At 49.6% G+C, this 21,790-nt stretch overlaps 1 protein-coding gene across 10 annotated transcripts in view; it reads left to right on the top strand.

The window, feature by feature from the left end:
• KYAT1 (kynurenine aminotransferase 1) overlaps positions 1-21,235 on the top strand; it is a 52,673-nt gene extending 31,438 nt beyond the window's left edge. For 3 of the 10 annotated variants that reach the window (XM_055351283.2, XM_031014578.3, XM_063696790.1), the window contains 13 exons: positions 6,796-7,006; positions 8,879-8,937; positions 11,521-11,668; positions 15,968-16,117; positions 16,198-16,284; positions 16,522-16,650; positions 17,413-17,533; positions 18,279-18,355; positions 18,484-18,573; positions 18,685-18,871; positions 18,950-19,029; positions 20,530-20,616; positions 20,713-21,235. In XM_055351283.2, the coding sequence (XP_055207258.1) occupies positions 6,911-7,006; positions 8,879-8,937; positions 11,521-11,668; positions 15,968-16,117; positions 16,198-16,284; positions 16,522-16,650; positions 17,413-17,533; positions 18,279-18,355; positions 18,484-18,573; positions 18,685-18,871; positions 18,950-19,029; positions 20,530-20,616; positions 20,713-20,772 (1,371 nt within the window). In that variant the 5' untranslated portion in view covers positions 6,796-6,910 and the 3' untranslated portion in view covers positions 20,773-21,235. Of the gene's footprint in view, positions 1-6,795; positions 7,007-7,037; positions 8,685-8,878; positions 8,938-11,520; positions 11,669-15,967; positions 16,118-16,197; positions 16,285-16,521; positions 16,651-17,412; positions 17,534-18,278; positions 18,356-18,483; positions 18,574-18,684; positions 18,872-18,949; positions 19,030-20,529; positions 20,617-20,712 lie in introns of those variants that run through there. The other 7 variants (XM_019033179.4, XM_004048706.5, XM_019033180.4 and 4 more) reach the window with 4 other exon arrangements.
• The last annotated feature ends 555 nt before the right edge of the window (positions 21,236-21,790 follow it).

Here is a 21,790-nt window from a genome sequence, read left to right as displayed (position 1 = left end):
GGTACCCAAACTGGAAGCTGATTTTCTCCTGGTGAAACACAAGCAAAACCTCTCCCTCACGTTATCACCTTCTCTATTTTTTATGTTTTATTTTTGTTGTCTTTTTACCAAATCAGTTTTTCCTCATGTGGGCTGTTCTTTTTACCAGTAAAATGTTGTTCTGCAGAAGTAGTGGTCTGATTTCTATAAATGTTAAAAAAATTTAAAGTATAGAGTGCTAGATTAAGTTGCATCTGGGGAGTGTTATATTCCTTACTATCCTTTTCCTTTTTTTGTTTAACCAATTGAGCTTTGAGTGTTCTATTACTTCTTTCAATTATGGCCTGTCCTTGGGAATTATAAGGGATTTCTGTTGTATGTGTAATTTTCCACTGATTTAAGAATTTTTGAAATGCTTTACTACAGTATCCTGGCCCATTATCTGTTTTAATTTTTTATGGAACTCCCATGACAGCAAAACAAGATAATAAATGTCTTTTAACATGGGAAGTATTTTCTCCTGTCTGGCAGGTTGCCCATATGAAATGTGAATAAGTATCAACTGTCACATGGACAAATGACAGTTTTCCAAATGAAGGTACATGTGTGACATCCATTTGCCATAATGCATTAGGACATAAACCTCTGGGATTAACTCCCGCCTCCTGAGTTGTACAACATTTTTTGCCTGTTTTCATATGATATCAGATTTATTTTTTAGTCCTGATGCATTTACATGAGTCAAGGCACGAAGTTTTTATGCTTTTATGAATGCAGATGATACTAGCAAGTCAGCTTGTTCATTTGCCTTAGTTAAAGGCCCTGGTAAATTAGTATGTGTTTGAATATGAGTAATATAAAATGGGAAATTTCTTTTTCTTACAGTTTGTTGTAACGAATTAAACAGCTGATTTAACTGATCATCCATACTATATTTGATTAGGGCTGTCTCAACATCCTTTGTAGCCTGTACTACATATGCAGAATCTGAAACAATGTTAATAGGCTGATTAAAACCTTCTAACACTGAAATGACAGCAACCAACTCTGCTCTTTGAGCTGAGTGATATTGAGTTTCAATGACTTGTTCTTTTGGCCCAGTGTAAGCCACTTTTCCATTGCTGGAACAATCAGTAAACGCCATCAGAACATTTTCTAAAGGTTTATGTCTGGTAATTTTAGGTAAAATCCAAGTAATCAATTTTAAGAACTGGAAGATTTTTGTTTTTGGGTAATGATTGTCAGTAATTCCCACAAAATCAGCAAGACCAATCTGCCATGCAGCAGAATTGATAAAAGCTTGTCTAACCTGTTCCTTGTTTAAAGGAACAATGATTTTATCTGGGTCACTTCCACACAATTTTACTATTTGTAGTCTTGCCTGACCAATTAATGTAGCCATTTGATCTAAGTACAATGTAAAAGTCTTAGTTGTACTGTGAGGAAGGAATGACCACTCCGCAAGATCAGTATTTTGAACAATAATGCCTGTTGGAGAATGTGCAGTAGCAAAAATCAAAAGTTGGAGTGGGGCTAAATGATCTATTCTATTTACTTGTGCTGACCGAATTTTTTCTTCAACTAACTCAATTTCTTTAGTTGCCTCTGGAGTTAATGGTTTTTTACTGTTTAAGTCTGGATCCCCTCTCAAGATAGAAAACAAATTTGACATGGCATAAGTAGGGATGCCTAGAGTTGGCCGAATCCAATTAATATGTCTTAGCAATTTTTGAAAGTCATTTAATGTTTTTAATGTGTCTTTTCTTATTTTTATTTTTTGTGGTTTAATTTTCCTTTCCTCTACCTGCATTCCCAAATAATGGAAAGGAGTAGAGGTCTGAATCTTATCAGATGCTATTGTCAGTCCTGCGTTTACAACATCTGTCTGCCGAAATGTGTACCAGTCAATTAATTTGTCTCTTGTTTCTGCAGCACACAAAATATCATCAACATAATGAATGATATAACAGTCTGAAAACTTGTCTCTAACTGGTTGAAGAACTTGAGCTACAAAAGTCTGACAAATAGTTGGACTGAGGCAACACTTTCCACTGAAACCTGGCTGGTTCTTTATTATTTACGGCTGGTATAGTAAAAGCAAATTTTTCAAAATCCTGTTTTGCCAGAGGAATGGTAAAAAAGCAGTCCTTCAGATCAATTATAATTAAAGGCCAGTCTTTGGGGATCATGGCCAGAGAGGGCATCCCGGGTTGGAGAGCCCCCATAGGTTGTATTATGGCATTAACAGCTCTTAAGTCAGTCAGCATGCGCCATCTGCCTGATTTTTTCTGAATTACAAACACAGGAGAATTCTAAAGAGAGAAAGTGGGTGAAACATGTCCTTTTTAAAATAGTTTTTTAACTATTTTATGTAGCGCCCCCAACTTTTCCTTAGAGAGCGGCCACTGTTTGACCCATTCAGGACACTGCAGGGCGAGTCTGAATTGCTCCTTCACTGTAGTGAACTGTAGGTTGGGCAATAATGAGTGCCACGAGCCAAGTCGCAGTGTACCTAGTTTCAGGCTGCCTCCCCCAGCACTCACTCGGCTGAGGAGGAGGTGGCCATCGTGGTTGTAGCCCCAATGGCCCCAATGATTCTGGACTTTTTCCTTTTAATTTTAATGTTTCAGGATATATTACCTCCTGTAATTGATTGTAGTCAACATTTTGCATTGACTGAGCCATTACCGGCTCTGCTACATATTTACAATGTGAACTTTCCATTCCTTTCTTGAACTCTGTCTCTGCCTCTTCTTCACAATCTACCACACAGCTTTCAGGGGCATCAGAAACTGAAACACTATCTTCTTCTATTTGAAACGGTTCTAAAGTTGCTTTAATAATGGCCCAATCATTCCATACTGTAAGTGGGATGATTTTACCTTCCCTACTTGCTTGTTTTAATTCCTTGCCAATTTTTTCCCAGTCTTTTAAATCTAAAGTTCCCTGTTCTGGAAACCATGGGCAGAATTGTTCTATTGTTTGAAATAGCATAATTAGATTTTCTGTAGAAGCTTTAACACCCCCTCTTCTTAAGAGAATTTTAATGAAGCTGAGATAAGAGGCATATTTACTTTCAGTTTGCCCCATTGTTACCCTGGATTCCCCCGAGCGCACAAGCATACTGCAAGGCTGACCGTGGACGTACTCGGGAATCTCTCATCAGCTGTCCTCAATACTCACGTTCTTAGCGTAACTTCACCCTGGTGAAAGGCCCCACATTGGGCGCCAGATGCATGGGTGGCCTGCCCCTCCATACCTGTGGGATATCTCGTCAGGTGGGACGAGAGACTGAGAAAAGAAATAAGACACAGAGACAAAGTGTAGAGAAACAACAGTGGGCCCAGGAGACCGGCATGCAGCATATCAAGGACCTGCACCAGTACCGGTCTCTGAGTTTCCTCACTTTTTATTGATTATTATTTTTATTATCTCAGCAAGAGGAATGCAGTAGGAGAGCAGGGTGATAATAAGGAGAAGTTCAGCAAAAAACATGAGCAAAAGAATCTATGTCATAATTAAGTTCAAGGGGAGGTACTATGCCTGCATGTGCATGTAGGCCGGATTTATGTTTCTCTCCACCCAAACATCTCAGTGGAGTAAAGAATAGCAGGCAGCATTGCTGCCAATGTGTCTCGCCTCCCACCATAGGGCGGTTTTTCTCCTATCTCAGAATTGAACAAATGTATAATCAGGTTTTATACCGAGACATTCAGTTCCCAGGGGCAGGCAGGAGATAGTGGCCTTCCTCTATCTCAACTTCACGAGGCTTTCCTCTTTTACTAATCCACCTCAGCACAGACCCTTTACGGGTGTTGGGCTGGGGGACGGTCAGGTCTTTCTCATCCCATGAGGCCATATTTCAGACTATCACATGGGGAGAAACCTCGGACAATATGCGGCTTTCCAAGGCAGAGGTCCCTGCGGCTTTCCGCAGTGCATTGTGCCCCTGGTTTATTGAGACTAGAGAATGGCAATGACTTTTACCAAGCATACTGGTTGTAAACATTTTGTTAACAAGGCATGTCCTGCACAGCCCTAGATCCCTTAAACCCTGGTTCCCTACAACACATGTTTTTGTGAGCTCAGAGTTAGGGCAAAGTGGCTGGGGCAATGTTACAAATTAACAACATCTCAGCAAAGCAATTGTTCAAGGTACAGGTCAAAATGGAATTTCTTATGTCTTCCCTTTCTACATAGACACAGTAACAGTCTGATCTCTCTTTCTTTTCCCTACACTGAGGAAGGAGGATTGCTTGAAGTCAGGGGTTCAAGAACGGCCTGGGCTGGCCAGGCATGGTGGCTCATGCCTGCAATCCTAGCACTGTGGGAGGCCGTCATGAGCAGAACAACTTCAGGCCAGGAGTTCAAGACCAGCCTGGCCAGTATAGCAAAACCCCATCTCTAATTAAAATACAAAAATTAGCCAGGCATGGTGGCACACACTTATAATCCCAGCTACTCAGGAGGCTGAGGCAGGAGAATCACTTGAACCCAGGAAGTTGAGGCTGCAGTGAGCTGAGAAGGCACCACTGCACTCCAGCCTGGGTAACAACGTGAGACCCTATCTCAAAAAAAAAAAAAAAAAAAGAAAGAAAATAAAAAATGTATATGTGTGTATTCCGTGAGATAGAGGTCCAAATTCATTCTTTTCTTTTTTCTTTTCTTTTTTTTTTTTTTTTTTTTTTGAGACAGAGTCTCACTTTGTCTCCCAGGCTGGAGTGCAGTGGCGTGATCTCAGCTCACTGCAACCTCCATCTCCCAAGTTGAAGCAATTCTCTGCCTCAGCCTCCTGAGTAGCTGGGATTACAGGCGCCAACCACCATGCCTGGCTAATTTTTTGTATTTTTAGTAGAGACAGGGTTTCACCATCTTGGCCAGGCTGGTCTTGAGCTCCTAACCTCATGATCATCCTGCCTCGGCCTCCCAAAGTGCTGGGATTACAGGCATGAGCTGCCACGCCTGGCCCCAAATTCATTCATTTACATGTGGATATTTAGTTGTCCCAGCACCATTTGTTCATTTGTTGAAAAGATTATTATTTCCCACCCCCCACCCCCACTTTTTTTTTTGAGCCGGTGACTTGCTCTGTCACCCAGGCTGGAGTGCAGTGGTGTGATCTCAGCTCACTGCAACCTCCGCCTCCTGGGTTCCAGCGATTCTCCTGCCTCAGCCTCCTGGGTAGCTGGGACTACAGGCATGTGCCACCGTGCCCTGCTAATTTTGTATTTTTCGTAGAAATGGGGTTTCACCATGTTGGCCAGGCTGGTATCGAACTCCTGACCTCAGGTGATCCGTCCACGTCAGCCTCCCAAAGTGCTGGAATTACAGGCATGAGCCACCACGCCTGGCCTCCCCACCTTTTTTTTTGAGACAGTCTCATTTTGTTGCTTAGGCTGGAGTACAGTGGCACGATCTTGGCTCACTGCAACCTCTGCCTCCCAGGTTCAAGCAATTCTCCTGCCTCAGCCTCACAAGTAGCTGGGACTACAGTCATGTGCCACCACGCCCAGCTAATTTTTTGTATTTTTATTAGAGATTGGGTTTCGCTGGTCTCAAACTCCTGACCTCAAATGATCCTCCCACCTTGGCCTCCCAAAGTGTTCGTGTTACAGGCATGAGCCACACCCAGCCTCCCAATTTTTTTTTTTTTTTTTTTGAGACAGAGTCTCGCTCTGTCACCCAGGCTGGAGTGCAGTGAGTGGCGCGATCTCGGCTCACTGCATCCTCCACCTCCCAAGTTCAAGTGATTCTTCTGCCTCAGCCTCCCAGAAACTGGGATTACAGGTGCACACCACCATGCCTGGCTAATTTTTGTATTTTTAGTAGAGACGAGGTTTTAGCATGTTGGCCAGGCTGGTCACAAACTTCTGACCTGAAGTGATCCACTCGCCTCAGCCTCCCACAGTGCTGGGATTACAGGCGTGAGCCACCATGCCTGGCCCCCATTTGAGTTTCTTAGCATCTTATCAAATAGCAATTGTGACTGTTTATTTCTGGACTGTCAGTTCTATTCAATTGACTTATATATCTATCTTTAAGCCAGTATCACACTTTCTTGGTTCCTGTATGTTTGCATTAAGCTTCCAAATTGTGCAGTGTGATTTCTTCAATTTTTTTCTTCTTTTTCAGGCATTTACTTTTTTTTTTTTTTTTTTTGAGACATATCTCCCTCTGTCGCCCAGGCTGGAGTGCAGTGGTGGGATCATGGCTCACTGTAGCCTTGACCTCTCCAGGATCAAGTGATTCTCCCACTTTAGCTTCCCCAGTAGCTGGGACTACAGGTGTGCACCATCACGCCTGGTCAATTTTTGTATTTTTGTAGAGATGGTGTTTCAGTATGTTGCCCAGGCTGGTCTCAAACTCCTGGACTCAAGAGATCCTCCTGCTTTGGCCTCCCAAAGTGCTGAGTTTACAGGTGTGAGACACATTGCCCTGCTTGAATTTGTTGATTGCATCTCCATGGTGTTATTTAACATGTTCTTCTGTCCCTGTATTTTAGTCATTCAACAGTGTGATCTAATTTAGGGCCACTTTTACAGCAGGAATAATTTGCAGGTGGTGTGTGTGTTTCCAGAGTCAGAACATGTTTGGTTTATGCTCTTGGTGATATTCAGGGCTATCAGTGATCCTCTCCTGGATCATTTTTTAATTAGAGGTGATTTGTGTTTTGAAAGGGTCACTTGGGTTGCTGGGGGTTGTATTGTGTATGAGTAACAGGGTTCTTATAAGGACGGAGTCAGATAATCATGCAACAGAGCACTTGGTGCTATTCCTGGCACGCAATGACCATATTGTTGTTGTTGTTATTGTTAGAGCTGTGTGTGGGGGACCCAAGTCCTGAGCTCGGAGGCATTTTCTGGCCAGGGCTGTCTCCTCCCTTCTCCCCTGCCTCTGGAAAAGTCTGCAGTGCCCCAAGGCTCTGGGAGGCATGTTCAGGACTGCAGCAGCCATCTCTGTGCACCTGGTGGGGCCCCTTCAGGGAAGGAAGGCTGGAGCCCCACTCACTCGGTTCTTGCACCAGACTGTAAGTGCCCTAACCCCAATACTCTGCCACCTGCATGGCCTGGGGCTTCTGGGGTCTGGGTCATTCTTGGCTTCAAAGCTGTGCATGAGCCTTCTCTTTCAGGGAGCCCTCTTTAACTGCAGCCTGTATGTGGGCTTCTCCCTTGCCCCTGCTTCTCTAGTCTAGAACTTGTAGCTCTGCATCTGAATAGTCAGCTTGGGCGCTGTAGGGTGCTGCTTCCCATGATCCCCTGTGCCCATCCCAGAACCCAGTACATGGTAGGGACTCAATAAATGTCAACTGAGCCGGGTGTGGTGGGGTTCCTGGGCCATGGAAGACCTGGCACTTACTCAAATGGTCCCAAGGCCCCTCCAGGACAGGGGGGCCTGGTGTTGAGATTACTGTGGCTGCCACCCTGACCAGGTCCTTGCCAGCTTCTCCTCTGACCCTGGGCAGGTACCTGAGCCTCTTTGAGCCTCAGTGTCCTCATCTGTTAGATGGAGACTATTGTGACACCTCTAGTGAGAGTACAGTGGGAACTGAGAGAGGTGGAACTGAGCAAAATCCTGAGCCAGGGTTCACTATTGACCACAGCAGGCGGCTGAGAAGAATGTTGGATCCCCGGCTCCACGGCCCACCAGCCATCTGGGACTGGCAAACCCACAGGAACGGAAGGTTCCTCAGGGACCACAAAGCCCATGTGAGGTCCCTACTGCTGAAGGGATTCTGAGGACAGGAGGAGCCAAATTACCTATCCAGGGTCACCCAGCCAAGGCGGGTTAGGACCTGAGTTTGGTGGCTCTCAGGTCTGGCCAATTTCTTTTTCTTTTTTTTTTTTTTTTGGTGGAGTCTTGCTCTGTTGGGTCGGGCAGGAGTGCAGTGGCACGATCTTGGCCCACTGCAATCTCCATCTCCCAGGTTCAAGTGATTCTCAGGCCTCAGCCTCCTGAGTAGCTGGGATTACAGGCATGTGTCATGACGCCCAGATAAGTTTGTTTGTTTGTTTTTCCCAGACTGAGTTTCACTCTAATGCTCAGGCTGGAGTGCAGTGGTGTGCTCTTGCCTCACTGCAATGTCTGCCTCCCAGGTTCAAGTGAGTCTTGTGCCTCAGCCTCCCAAAGTGCTGGGATTACAGGCATGAGCCACTGCGCCCAGCCCCTGGCCAGTTTCTGCACACCAGTGGCTGAGGAGGGAGCTGGCCTGGGAGGAACGCCGGGAGGGGAGGGGCGAGCCAGGAGCCAGGACCCCGGGACCCTCCGAGGAGTGGATTAGTGCCTCCCTCAGAGTTAGGACATGGCCTTGGGTCCAACAGGCCTAAGTCTGAGTGTGTGTGTTGTGTGGCCTTAAACACATCACTCCCTCTCCTGCACCGTCCAGCCTCTGTTTTCCACCTTCTGTTTTCTCATTGATAAGATAGGCCTGACCAGGTCATTCAGGGAATGAAATGGAAGTGCTTAGCAAGACCTCTGTAAGTGGAGGCTGCTGCTGTCACTGTTGCCATTATCCTACCTCTCCGCTCCACCCACCTCCTGCTCCTCTTCTTTAACCCTCAGCCCTTCCTGAGTCGGACTTTAACCTGGCCAAGTCAGGGCTCTGTCTCAGGACGCATGGAGCCAGGGCTGGAAGTCTCCACTGGGTAGGCGCCAGGCAGCCCCTGCAGGTTGGGGAGGTGGAGGCTGCTGGAGTCGAGAGGAGCCAGGTGAGGGTGTTGGAGCATAACAGGCTTGGGAGGCAGGCAGAAACCTGCCCTTCTGCAAACTCTGATCTCTTCCCCCTCCTGGGAGCAGACAGGATGGCGCTGTGGCCTGAAAGCAGCTGTCCCTCCTGTGTGCAAGCTCTGACCGCTGCACCCAGACAGATTCCATTTCTGACCTTCCACTTGTTCGTCTCCAGCTCGCCATGGCCAAACAGCTGCAGGCCCGAAGGCTAGACGGGATCGACTACAACCCCTGGTGAGCCAGCTGGGCTGGGGAGGTGTGTGGGTGTCCCCTCGGGCATGGGTGGGCCATCCCTGGGTTTACAGCAACTCAGTAGTACTCCAGATGGTGGCAGTACACAGACTGCCAGATTCCAGCCATAGCTCAGGAGAGGCAGGGCCCGAGGCAGTAGGCTTGGTTCAAATCTCAGCTTTCTCCTGCATGACTGTGCCACTAGGACAGGTGACATACCTGCTCTGAGCCTCATCTCCCCAGCTGCAAAATGAAGAATTATACCCACCTGGAGAGCGTTGGGGAGGAAAAAGTGAAATGCTGTCCAAAGCCATTCTACCCAGGCACCAGGCTAAGGCCTTTCCAGGAATGACTTTCTCACGTGGTATAGAGTCAGATAAACTAAGATAAGTAAGATAAACAAGTAAGATACAGTCAGCTCTTCACCAGACATTTGCAGAGGTTGATATTGTTTTCTTTTTTGACTTGTTTTATTTTCATTTTATTTTTGAGACGGAGTTTTGCCGTTGTCGCCCAGGCTGGAGTGCAATGGTGCGGTCTCGGCTCACTGCAACCTCTGCCTCCTGGGTTCAAATGATTCTCTTGCTTCAGCCTCCAAGTAGCTGGGATTACAGGCGTGCAACACAACGCCCAGCTAATTTTTTTTCTTTTTCTTTTCCCCCCCAAGACAGAATCTTACTCTGTCACCCAGGCTGGAGTGCAGTGGCATGATCTCGGCTCACTGCAACCTCCCCCTCACAGGTTCAAGCAATTCTCCTGCCTCAGCCTCCCAGGTAGCTGGGATTACAGGCGTGCACCACCACGCCCAGCTAATTTTTTTTTTTTTTTTTTTGTATTTTTAGTAGAGATGAGATTTCACCATGTTTGCCTGGCTGGTCTCGAACTCCTGACCTCGTGATCCACCCGCCTCAGCCTCCCAAAGTACTGGGATTACAGGCATGAGCCACTGTGCCTGGCCCTAATTTTTATATCTTTAGAGAAAATGGGGTTTCACCATGTTGTCCAGGCTGGTCTCAAACTCCTGACCTCAAGGGATCTGCCCTCCTCGGCCTTCCAAAGTGCTGGGGAATACAGGCATAAGCCACCGGGCCCAGCCAAAAATGACACATTTTAGACATATTTATTGGTATGCAAATTCAACTCAGCCAGGTCTTGACTCTGCTCCAAACTAGCCCCAAACCACATACCAGCCTCTTCATCCAGCTTCCCAGCCTTTCTCCCACCTGGAGAGGTGGACCCCAGGCAGGGCCAGAACAGAGGATTATGGGTCCAGAGATGATGTGTGCCTGGGCTGGTGGGGCCCTGTTCTGCCCAGAGTAGGGTCAAGAGCATCAAACTTTGCTTGAGATGGAAGTAGAAAGGCTGGCTGGCTGTGCCTTGTACCAACTGGGAGGCTTTAGGCAAGTCACTCCACTCCTTATCCCCACAGTGGTCCAGGAACAAGACGTGCCTCACAGGCCATTGTGAAGGTTGTATGAGCAGAGCGTTTAACTGTGGTGTTGATGAATCCAAGGAGGAGTCATGCAATCTGTACAGGGGGTCTCAACTAGTATTTGGAAAGAATAGAGTAGGATAGGACAGGACAGAAAATACTGCAGTAGATTGCACCAAGAAGGATGAAGCTTCCATTCCATGTTTGTGCTCCACAGGGTTGATGATGCAAAGGTGATTTCTTGGCCGCTAGTGGTGGCTTACGCCTGTACTGCTAGCACTTTGGGAGGCCAAGGGGGGGGTGGATCACCTGAGGTCAGGAGTTTGAGACCAGCCTGGCCAACATAGCAAAACCCCATCTGTACTAAAAATACAAAAATTAGCTGGGCGTGGTGGCGGGTGCCTGTAATCCCAGCTACTCAGGAGGCTGAGGCATGAGAATCGCTTGACCTCGGGAGGCGGAGGTTGCAGTGAGTTGAGATTGCACCACTGCACTCCAGCCTAGGGGATAGAGCGAAACTCTGTCAAAAAAAAAAAAAAAAAAAAAAAAGATGATTTCTTTCTATGGGTCATGGTGGAAGAACTTGAAAAGCCCCTGGGCTGATTCCTGCGATTAACAATGTGCCTGACTGACCTAATCTCAATGCAGGGGACCAGCTGTGACACTTAGGCAGATCTTCAGGCCAGGACAGTTGCTGACTGTCTAGTTTTTGTTTTTCTTGTGTGTGTGTGTGTGTGTGTGTGTGTGTGTGTGTGTGTGTGTGTTTTGTTTCTTGTTTTTGTTTTTTTAAGACAGAATCTCACTCTTGTTGTCCAGGCTGCAGTGCAATGGTGCGATCTCGGCTCACTTCAACCTCCGGTTCCCGGGTTCAAGTGATTCTCCTGCCTCAGCCTTCCAAGTAGCTGGGATTACAGGCCCCCGCCACCAAGCCTGACTAACTTTTGTATTTTTAGTGAAGACAGAGTTTCACCATGTTGGCCAGGCTGGTCTCAAACTCCTGACCTCAGGTGATCCGCCCACCTCGGCCTCCCAAAGTGCTGGGATTACAGGCGTGAGCCACCGCACCTGGCCGGTTGTCCAGTTTTTCTAAACAGGCCGAAGTCCGGGTCACCATGGAGGGCTGGGCTGGTGCTGATTCTCCGTTTGTTACCCAGGGTGGAGTTTGTGAAACTGGCCAGTGAGCATGACGTCGTGAACTTGGGCCAGGGCTTCCCGGATTTCCCACCACCAGAATTTGCCGTGGAAGCCTTTCAGCACGCTGTCAGTGGAGACTTCATGCTCAACCAGTACACCAAGACATTTGTGAGTCTCCCCGTCTCTCCTGGGGGCACTGGGGGAGGAAGGGGACAGGGCTTTCTGGACTTCAAGCCCACACAGCTGTCAGGCTTCAGGGGACAGAGCCAGGGGATTCTGTGTGACCATAGTTCAGTGTTTACTGAGTGTATCCTCTGTCCCAGAGCCTTCGCCTCGTGGTCTAGTGGGGATGGCAGACAAGAAGCCAGTAACGACAGGCAGTTGATACATGCTATGATAGAGGAGGATGGGATATCGCGCGAGTAAGAAAGAGGGAATGAAACCTGGGGAGGGGGCTGGAGAGATGCACGAAGACTTCCTGGAGGAGGTGACACTTAAACCAAGTCCTGAAAGACGAGCTACTGATTGGATTACACAATAAATCCAAACGTTTTCCGGAAAGGACCACATAGTAAATATGTGACACTGCTTGGATTAGAACAGTGGTTCTTTTTTTCTTTTTCTTTTTTGAGACAGGGTCTCACTCTGTTATCCAGGCTGGAGTGCAATGGTGCGATCATGGTCCACTGCAGCCTTGACCCTGCCAGGCTCAAGTGGTCCTCCCACCTCAGCCTCTGGAGTAACTGGGACTACAGGTGTGCATCACCATGCCCAGCTAATTTTATTTATTTATTTATTTATTTTTGAGTCAGGGTCTCACTCCTGTCACCTAGGCTAGAGTGTAGTGACATGATCACGGCTCACTGCAGCCTGTACCTCATGGGGCTCACATGATATGCCATTTCTTGGGGCTCATGTGATCCTCCCACCTCAGCCTCTAGAGTTGCTGGGACAACAGGGGCATGCCACCTCGCCCAGCTAATTTAGAGACAGGGTTTCACCATGTTGCTCAGACTGGTCTCAAACTCCTGGGCTCAAGTGATCCTGCCACCTCGGCCTCCGAAAGTGCTGGGATTACAGGCGTGAGCCACTGAACCCTCATTCTTTTTTTTTTTTTGAGATGGAGTCTCCCTCTGTCGCCAGGCTGGAGTGCAGGGGCGCAATCTCGGCTCACTGCAACCTCCCCCTCCCAGGTTCAAGAGATTCTCCTGCCTCAGCCTCCCGAGTAGCTGGGACTATAGGGGCGCGCCCCCACGCCCAGCTAATTTTTGTTTTGTTTTTTTTTTTAAGACAGTCTCGCACTGTCGCCCCGGCTGGAGTCTGGAGTGCAGCAGCACGATCTCGGCTCACTGCAACCTCCGCCTCCGCCTCCGCCTCCTGGGTTCAAGCTATTCTCCTGCCTCAGCCTCTTGAGTAGTTGGGATTACAGGCGCCCACCACCATGCCCAGCTAATTTTTGTATTTTTAGTAGAGACGGGGTTTCACCATGTTGGCCAGGCTGGTCTCGAACTCCCGACCTCGTGATTCGCCTGCCTCAGCCTCCCAAAGTGCTGGGATTACAGGCGTGAGCCACCGCGCCTGGCCATTTTTTGTATTTTTAGTGGAGACGGGGTTTCACCATGTTAGTCCGGATGGTCTCAATCTCTTGACCTCGTGATCCACCCACCTCAGCCTCCCAGAGTGCTGGGATTACAGGCGTGAGCCACCGCACCCGACCGCACTCATTCTTTTCAATGGCTGCATACTGTTCTGTTGCCTGGATGTGCCATAATTTATATAAGCAGTTCTGCACTGATGGACTGCTTCTGCTATCTCAATATCATAAGCAATGCCACAGCAAATATCCCTGTGTGGACATCTTTGTATACATATGTATTTCTCTAAGATAAATTCCTGGAAGTAAAACTAGCAAAAGAAAGGCTATAAATATTTATAAATACAATAGGTGGATATTGTTAAGAAACAGTGTGTGCCTATAATCCCAGCTACTTGGGAGTCTGAGGCAGGAAGATTGTTTGAGCCCAGGAGTTTGAGGCCAGTGCGACATAGTGAGATCCTCTCTGAAAAATAAATAAACAACTAAGTAAATAATTGCCCTCCAGTAAGGTTTACTCATTTGCATCCCTGCCAATAGGCTGGTCTCAGAGCTGGTTGGAAAGTTCCTTCTTTGATCCAAAAAAAAAAAAATCATTTGGGTATGTATCTTTTTCTTTTCTTTCTTTCTTTCTTTTTTTTTTTTTTCTTTTAACTAGAGACAAAGGCTGGGAATGGTGGCTCACGCCTATAATCCCAGCATTCTGGGAGGCTGAGGCTGGCAGATCACCTGAGGTCAGGAGTTCAAGACCAGCCTGCCCAACATGGTGAGATCCCATCTCTAATAAAAATTAGCTGGGCGTGGTGGTGGGTGCCTGTAATCCCAACTACTTGGGAGGCTGAGGCACAAGAATTGCTTGAACCCGGGAGGCGGAGGTTGCAGTGGGCCGAGGTGGTGCCATTGCACTCCAGCCTGGGTGACAACAACAACAACAACAAAATAGAGACGGGGTCTCCTTATGTTACCCAGGCTGGTCTCAAACTCCTGGGCTCAAGCAATCCTCCCACCTTAGCCTCCCAAAGTGCTGGGTTACAGGCATGAGCCACTGTGCCCAGCCTCATTAAATATTTTACCTCTTTCTTGTATGTTGCAATATTTTTCTCTTCCTGTTTTGACTTTGCTCATGGTGCCTTTTATTTTTATTTAATTAATTTATTTATTGTCTAAGACAGAGTCTCAATTTTATTACCCAGACTGGTGTGATCATAACTCACTTCAGCCTTGATCTCCTGGGCTCAAGCAATCCTCCTGCCTCAGCTTCCCGAGTACCTGGGACTACAGGCACGTGACACTACACCTGGATAATTTTTTTGATTTTCCATCAGTAGAGACAGAGTCCCTCTGTGTTGCCCAGGCTGTTCTCAAGCTCCTGGCCTCAAGCAACCCTCCCTCCTCATACTCCCAAATGCTAGGATTACAGGCATGAGCCACTGTGCCTGGCCTGTGCCTCTTGTTGTACAGAAGATTTTTATTTTTGTGTGGCCAAATCTGGTTTAGTGAGTTACTGAGTTGAGTTCTAGATAAAGTTTCAATCACTTGGCTTAGCCTTGAGTGTTTTTGTTTTGTTTTGTTTGTTTTTGTTTTTTTTGAGACGGAGTCTCGCTCTGTCGCCCAGGCTGGAGTGCAGTGGCGCGATCTCGGCTCACTGCAAGCTCCGCCTCCTGGGTTCACGCCATTCTTCTGCCTCAGCCTCCCGAGTAGAGCTGGGACTACAGGTGCCCGCCACCATGCCAGCTAATTTTTTGTATTTTTAGTAGAGACGGGGTTTCACCTTGAGTATTTTATAAGTGTCCTCAGCAAACAAGTTTCTGGATCTAGTCTTCCTCTCAAAAAGAGGTGCTTACAAAGCTGCAACATGAGGTTCCTGACTGTCAACTGTGTGTGACTTTAGACAAGTAATTTCTTCTCTCTGGGTCTCTATTTTTCTACCTGTCAAATAGTGGGGATCAGGCCAGGCACGGTGGCTCACATCTGTAATCCCAGCACTTTGGGAGGCCAAAGCAGGCAGATTACCCAAGGTCAGAAGTTCGAAACCAGTCTGGCCAACATGGTGAAACCCCGTCTCCACTAAAAATACAAAAATTAACCAGGCGTGGTGGTGCGTGCCTGTAGTCCCAGCTACTTGGGAGGCTGAGGCAGGAGAATCACTTGAACCCAGGAGGCGGAGGTTGCAGGGAGCCGCGATTGTGCCACTGCACTCCAGCCTGGGTGACATGAGTGAGACCCTGTCTCAAAATAAATAAATAAATAAATAAATAAATAAATAAATAAATAAATAAATAAAAGCCTCTCCCGCAAAGCTGCTGGGAGGATCAAGTGGGCACAAACATGCTTCTTAAACTTACAGATGTGGAAAGTGGGGAGTTTCTACTGCCTCGTGGGCTCTTGGACTGAGGTTCATGGAGGCAAGCACTTCCTCTAACCAGAGGTTAAAGGAAATCCCCGCCTGCTAAATCCCCGCCCTGGGCTTCGGGCCTGGCACAGAACAGGCCCTATGGCAAATGCTGGTGGAGGAGATGGAAGAGCTTAGCACTGGATACCTGAGTCAGTGCAGGCCTGGTGGTTGGCACCCTGGAGTCTGGGACCATATAGATTGTGTGAACTTTACCTCCCAGAGTACACAGGATCACAATAGCACCTGCCTCTGAGTTGTTGAGAGGATGAGATCAAAGAAATCCCACAAATAGCTTGGTGTGTAGAGGAATCCAGAGTGTTGAAAGCTGATCTATTCCACGTCCCCTGGGGCCCAGGCTACCAGTACCTGACTTTGCCCCTAGGCCTGCTGCTGGAAGGTGCTAGAATTGCCTGGATACAGCTGGGCCGGAGGATGGGCCCAGGCTGAGCTGGACAGTTAACCCCTGCTGTCCTGGCAGGGTTACCCACCACTGACGAAGATCCTGGCAAGTTTCTTTGGGAAGCTGCTGGGTCAGGAGATAGACCCGCTCAGGAATGTGCTGGTGACTGTTGGTGGCTATGGGGCCCTGTTCACAGCCTTCCAGGCCCTGGTGGACGAAGGAGACGAGGTGAGTGGGCAAGACTTGGGCTGAGTGGGACTGAGAGGTCAGGGCCATGCTGACTCCAGCTGATTTGACCCTTATATCAGGTCATCATCATCGAACCCTTTTTTGACTGCTACGAGCCCATGACAATGATGGCAGGGGGTCGTCCTGTGTTTGTGCCCCTGAAGCCGGTAAGGATGCTAGGTAGAGGATGGATGGGTAGAGGGATCCAAGGCGTGGGCTGAGTTGGACCCTGGGAGTTGGAAAAGGAGGAAAGAAGTGAAGGAAGCCAGTTCCCCTAAGCTGGGAGGGCAGAGGGGAGGTGTGTGTGTTGGGATCCCAGGGGAGAGAAGGTGGGGATAGATGCTGGGGAAGACCTGCATGTCAGGTGGGTAAGTGGTACCACCCCGTGCCACCTGCTCTTGCAGGGTCCCATCCAGAATGGAGAACTGGGTTCCAGCAGCAACTGGCAGCTGGACCCCACGGAGCTGGCCGGCAAATTCACATCACGCACCAAAGCCCTGGTCCTCAACACCCCCAACAACCCCCTGGGCAAGGTACTGGAGGGACCTCCTTCCCTGGCCCCCTGCGGACCTGGTCATGTCTCCTGCACTGTTACTGAGTTGCTGCTGTGGGGCCTCTGTTTCTTCGTTTGTGTGTGGGAGGGCCACACACAATGAGCGCTGAGGACCAAGACTCCAGAGGTCCCAGGACAGGGGCAAGAATCCCCAGGGAAGGCCTGAGGGCTGGGACAGTGAACTGAGCTGGGAGCCACCATCACTTCCCAGTGACCCTGGAATAGTGACTATGCCTCTCGAAGTATCTCATCTGTAATGTGGGAACCTGAGGGAACTGACCTCATGGTCAGTGTTGCAGGGATCCAATGCGATGGTGCAGAACAGCCCTTAGCACTGGGCTTGGCTGTATTCGCCATTTATTTATTTTTTTGAGACAGAGTCTCACTCTGTCTCCCAGGCTGGAGTGCAGTGGTGTGATCTTGGCTCATTGCAACCTCTGCCTCCTGGGTTCAAGCAATTCTCCTGCCTCAGCCTCCCGAGTAGCTGGGATTACAGGCACCCGCCACCATGCCCAGCTAATTTTTGTGTTTTTAGTAGAGACGGGGTTTCTCCATGTTGGCCAGGCTGGTCTTAAACTCCTGACCTCCAGTGTTCCGCCCGCCTCGGCCTCCCAAAGTGCTAGGATTACAGGCGTAAGCCACCGCACCTGGCCGCAGCTGTGTTCTTTAACCTCTCTGAGTAGGCCTCTGTGTTTGGGGACAGTCCCAGCTGCAGGTCTGTGCTCTCCTTGGGCATCTGCAGGTGTTCTCCAGGGAAGAGCTGGAGCTGGTGGCCAGCCTGTGCCAGCAGCATGATGTGGTATGTATCACTGATGAAGTCTACCAGTGGATGGTCTACGACGGGCACCAGCACATCAGCATTGGTGAGCCAAGCCAGCCTGGGGCCCCTCCCCTGCACATTGGTGGGAGGGCCTTGACCCCACCTGAGAGTCAGCGCAGGCCTGGTAGTTAGAACCCAGGGTTCTGGAGCCCTGCAGATCCTGTGACCTTTGCCTCCCAGAGTACACAGTGTCACAATAGCACCTGCCTCCCTGGTTGTCGAAAGGATGAGGTCAAAGAAATCCTATGCCGAGCATGGTGGCTCACACCTGTAATCCCAGCACTTTGGGAGGCTGAGGCTGGCAGATCATTTGAGGTCAGGAGTTTGAGACCAGCCTGGCCAACATGGTGAAACCCCGTCTGTACTAAAAGTACAAAAATTAGCTGGGCATGGTGGCATGTGCCCGTAGTCCCAGCTACTCAGGAAGCTGAGGTAGGAGGATCACTGGAACCTGGGAGGCGGAGGTTGCAGTGAGGCAAGATGGCGCCATTGCATTCCTGCCTGGGCAACAGAGCGAGACTCCATCTCAAAAAAAAAAAAACCAAAGAAAGAAACGGGGGGTGGAGGGAGGGAGAGAGAGAGAGAGAAAGAAGGAAGGAAGGAAGAAAGGAAAGAAAGAAAGAAAGAAAGAAAGAAAGAAAGAAAGAAAAAAAATTGGGCAAATAGCTTAGTATGTAGAGGAATCCAGGATGTCAAAAGCCTATGCGTGTCCCCTGGGGCCCAGACCACCATCCTCCCCCGTCCCCCTCACCCCAGTCTCAGCAGCTGTTCTGTTCGGCCTTGGGCAGCCAGCCTCCCTGGCATGTGGGAACGGACCCTGACCATCGGCAGCGCCGGCAAGACCTTCAGCGCCACTGGCTGGAAGGTGAGTTGCTGAGGGTGGGAGGTCACCACCCCCTGCAAGATCCTTGGCAAGTGAGGTGGGCCTGGGAATGAAGAAGGCTTTAGCCAGGTATGGAAGGACCTCTCCCCCTACCTGCGCCCCTGCTGCAGGTGGGCTGGGTCCTGGGTCCAGATCACATCATGAAGCACCTGCGGACCGTGCACCAGAACTCCGTCTTCCACTGCCCCACGCAGAGCCAGGTGAAGAGGGGCAGGACGTCACGGGGGAGTGGGGGGACAACAAAAGAGCCCAGGCTGGCCCCCGCGTCAGGGAACAGCTGATCTATCTGTGTGTCCATCTGCCCTGCCCAGGCTGCAGTAGCGGAGAGCTTTGAGCGGGAGCAGCTGCTCTTCCGCCAACCCAGCAGCTACTTTGTGCAGTTCCCACAGGCCATGCAGCGCTGCCGTGACCACATGATACATAGCCTACAGTCAGTGGGCCTGAAGCCCATCATCCCTCAGGGCAGCTACTTCCTCATCACAGACATCTCAGACTTCAGTGAGTGAGACTTGCCGGTCTGGGCAGGGCGCAGGGGCTAGAGGCTGCAGGGGGCTCAGTGTGGCCTCTGTCTCCCAGAGAGGAAGATGCCTGACTTGCCTGGAGCTGTGGATGAGCCCTATGACAGACGCTTCGTCAAGTGGATGATCAAGAACAAGGTGGGCTGGGCCTCTGCCAGGCAGCCATGTATGGTTTCACAGGTTGTGTGCTGCTCAAGAGTGCCCAGGCAAGAGGCTCCTGGGCTAGATCTTAGTCCAGCCTCTGCCGTCAACCTTGGGGCAGGGTTGTATCCACTTCAGAGAATGAGGAGCCTGTTTCTTTTTTTCTTTTTTCTTTTTTTTTTTTGGTTGAGATGGAGTCTCACTCTTGCCCAGGCTGGAGTGCAGTGGCGCGATCTTGGCTCACTGCAAGCTCTGCCCCCCAGGTTCACGCCATTCTCCTGCCTCAGCCTCCCGAGTAGCTGGGACCACAGGCTACTTTTTTTTGCCCGGCTAATTTTTTTTGTATTTTTGGTAGAGACGGGGTTTCACCATGTTAGCCAGGTTGGTCTTGATCTCCTGACCTCGTAATCCACCTGCCTCGGCCTCCCAAAGTGCTGGGATTACAGGCATGAGCCACTGCTCCTGGCCTTTTTTTTTATTTTTATTTTTTTGAGACAGAGTCTCACTCTGTCGCCTAGGTGGGAGTGCAGTGGCGCAATCTCAGCACACTGCAACCTCTACCTCCAGGGTTCAAGCGATTGTCCTCCCTTAGCCTCCTGAGCAGTTGGGTAACTGGGATTACAGTCATGTACAACCATGCCTGGCTAATTTTTGTATTTTTAGTAGAGACGGGGTTTCACCATGTTGGTCCGGCTAGTCTCCAACTCCTGACCTCAGGTGATCCACTCCCCTTGGCCTCCCAAAGTGCTGGGATTACAGGCGTGAGCCACCGTGCCTGGCCCGAGGAACCTGTTTCTAACTTGCACAGAGATGCTGTGTGGGCTGGCAGGATTTCCTGCCTCTTTGGATCTCCATCTTCCCATCTGTACAGTGAGGAGTTGGCCCATTAACTCTTGAGTCCATCCAGGTTTGATCTGTGACTCTAAGGCTTTGTTCTTCTCTGGCTCTGCCCTGACCTGCTCCATGATCCTCCCTCTGTCAGCCTCCATCTGCCCTCTATACCCGGGGAGGGACTTGGAATGACGTTCTGGGATTCTTTTCTTCTGACTTTGTGTTTGTTTTTGTTTTGGATGGATTTTCTCTCTTTCGCCCAGGCTGCGGTGAAGTGGCGCAATCTCGGCTCACTGCAACCTCCACCCCTGGGTTCAAGCAATTCTCCTGCCTCAGCCTCCCAAGTAGCTGGGATTACAGGCATGCACCACCACACCCGGCTAATTTTTGTATTTTTGGTAGAGACGGGGTTTGGCCATGTTGGCCAGGCTGGTCTTGAACTCCTGACCTCAGGTGATCCACCCGTCTCAGCCTCCCAAAGTGCTGGGATTATAGGCGTGAGCCACCGCACCTGGCCTTGTTCCTCTGACTTTGATGCAGCTCTAGGTGCTGGATTGGAGCTAACTCTCCTTCCCCGCCTGGTCGTGGGAACCTCTCTGTCCCCGCCGGAGCCAAGGCCTGCTGGGCCACGAGGCCGTGTTGAGACATGTCCTTCCTCCTCCCCAGGGTTTGGTGGCCATCCCTGTCTCCATCTTCTATAGTGTGCCACATCAGAAGCACTTTGACCACTATATCCGCTTCTGTTTTGTGAAGGTAAAGGGCAGGGCTGGGGGAGGAAAGACCTCACAGAGCTTCCCAAGGCCGGCTGGGCACATGGGGAGAGTGTAGGACTAATCTGTGCTGGCGCAGGATGAAGCCACGCTCCAGGCCATGGACGAGAAGCTGCGGAAGTGGAAGGTGGAGCTCTAGCCCTGAAGTCACGCCTTGGCCCTGACATCCCCACATGCCCGCAGAGATCCTCTTTGAGTGTCTGTCTTTGTCCAGGTTTCAGACATTTCTAGGTTGGGGAAGATGCTATTGGGAAACCTCTTCTCTGTGACAGAATGTTCTGGGTGGGAGCCGCCCTTCTTCATCTTAGAGAACCAAGTGCCTCCTGTCTGAAAGGTGAGGGTGGCCTGACCTGGGCCTCTCCCTGCCCCTCCATAGGTGGGTTTGTAGGGTCTTGTGTTGCTTCTGGTCTCTCCAGGCTTGGCTGAGACGGACGGTAGACTTCCACCATGTACCGATCACATCCCAGCTCTGCGTGGCCCCTGCTAAGGCTCGGGTATAACCTCACCTTCCCTGGCTCATCTTGGCCTTGGGGAGTTGCCTTTAGGCTTGAGTCCTCAAGCCTCTCCTTTTCGTCCATAATAAAATGTTTAAGTTATTCAGATCCTTATTGACGGCTTCTCTCTGCTTCACACTCATGCTGCTGGCTGATCTAACTTGTGAAGAATGCCCAGAAGAACCTCAGACACCCCCACAACTTTGTACAAATAGTTACTGTAGTCACATAGTGGCACAACCAGGCCTAGCACCCAAGGCCCTCAAATGAATTCCTCACTATTAATCTTTGTTGTTGTTGTTGTTGTTTTTGAAACAGAGTCTCGCTCTGTCCCCCAGGCTGGAGTGCAGTGGCATGATCTTGGCTCATTGCAACCTCCACCTCCTGGGTTCAAGCAATTCTCCTGCCTCAGCCTCCTGAGTAGCTGGGACTACAGGCACCTGCCACCACGCCCGGCTAATTTTTGTGTTTTTGTAGAGATGGGGTTCCACCATGTTGGCTGGGCTGGACTCAAACTCCTGATCTCAGGTCATCTGCTCGCCTCAGCCTCCCAAAGTGCTGGGATTATAGACGTGAGCCACCATAGCTGGCCTCTCATATTAATCTGATGGTAGCAGTTATTGGTGCTGGGTGTGGTGGCTGGGGTGGGGGTGTCATATGTGT

Source organism: Gorilla gorilla, chromosome 13 (assembly GCF_029281585.2).
Source record: "Gorilla gorilla gorilla isolate KB3781 chromosome 13, NHGRI_mGorGor1-v2.1_pri, whole genome shotgun sequence".
Classification (NCBI taxonomy): Eukaryota; Metazoa; Chordata; class Mammalia; order Primates; family Hominidae; genus Gorilla; species Gorilla gorilla.
This window is presented reverse-complemented; position numbering and strand designations above follow the sequence as displayed.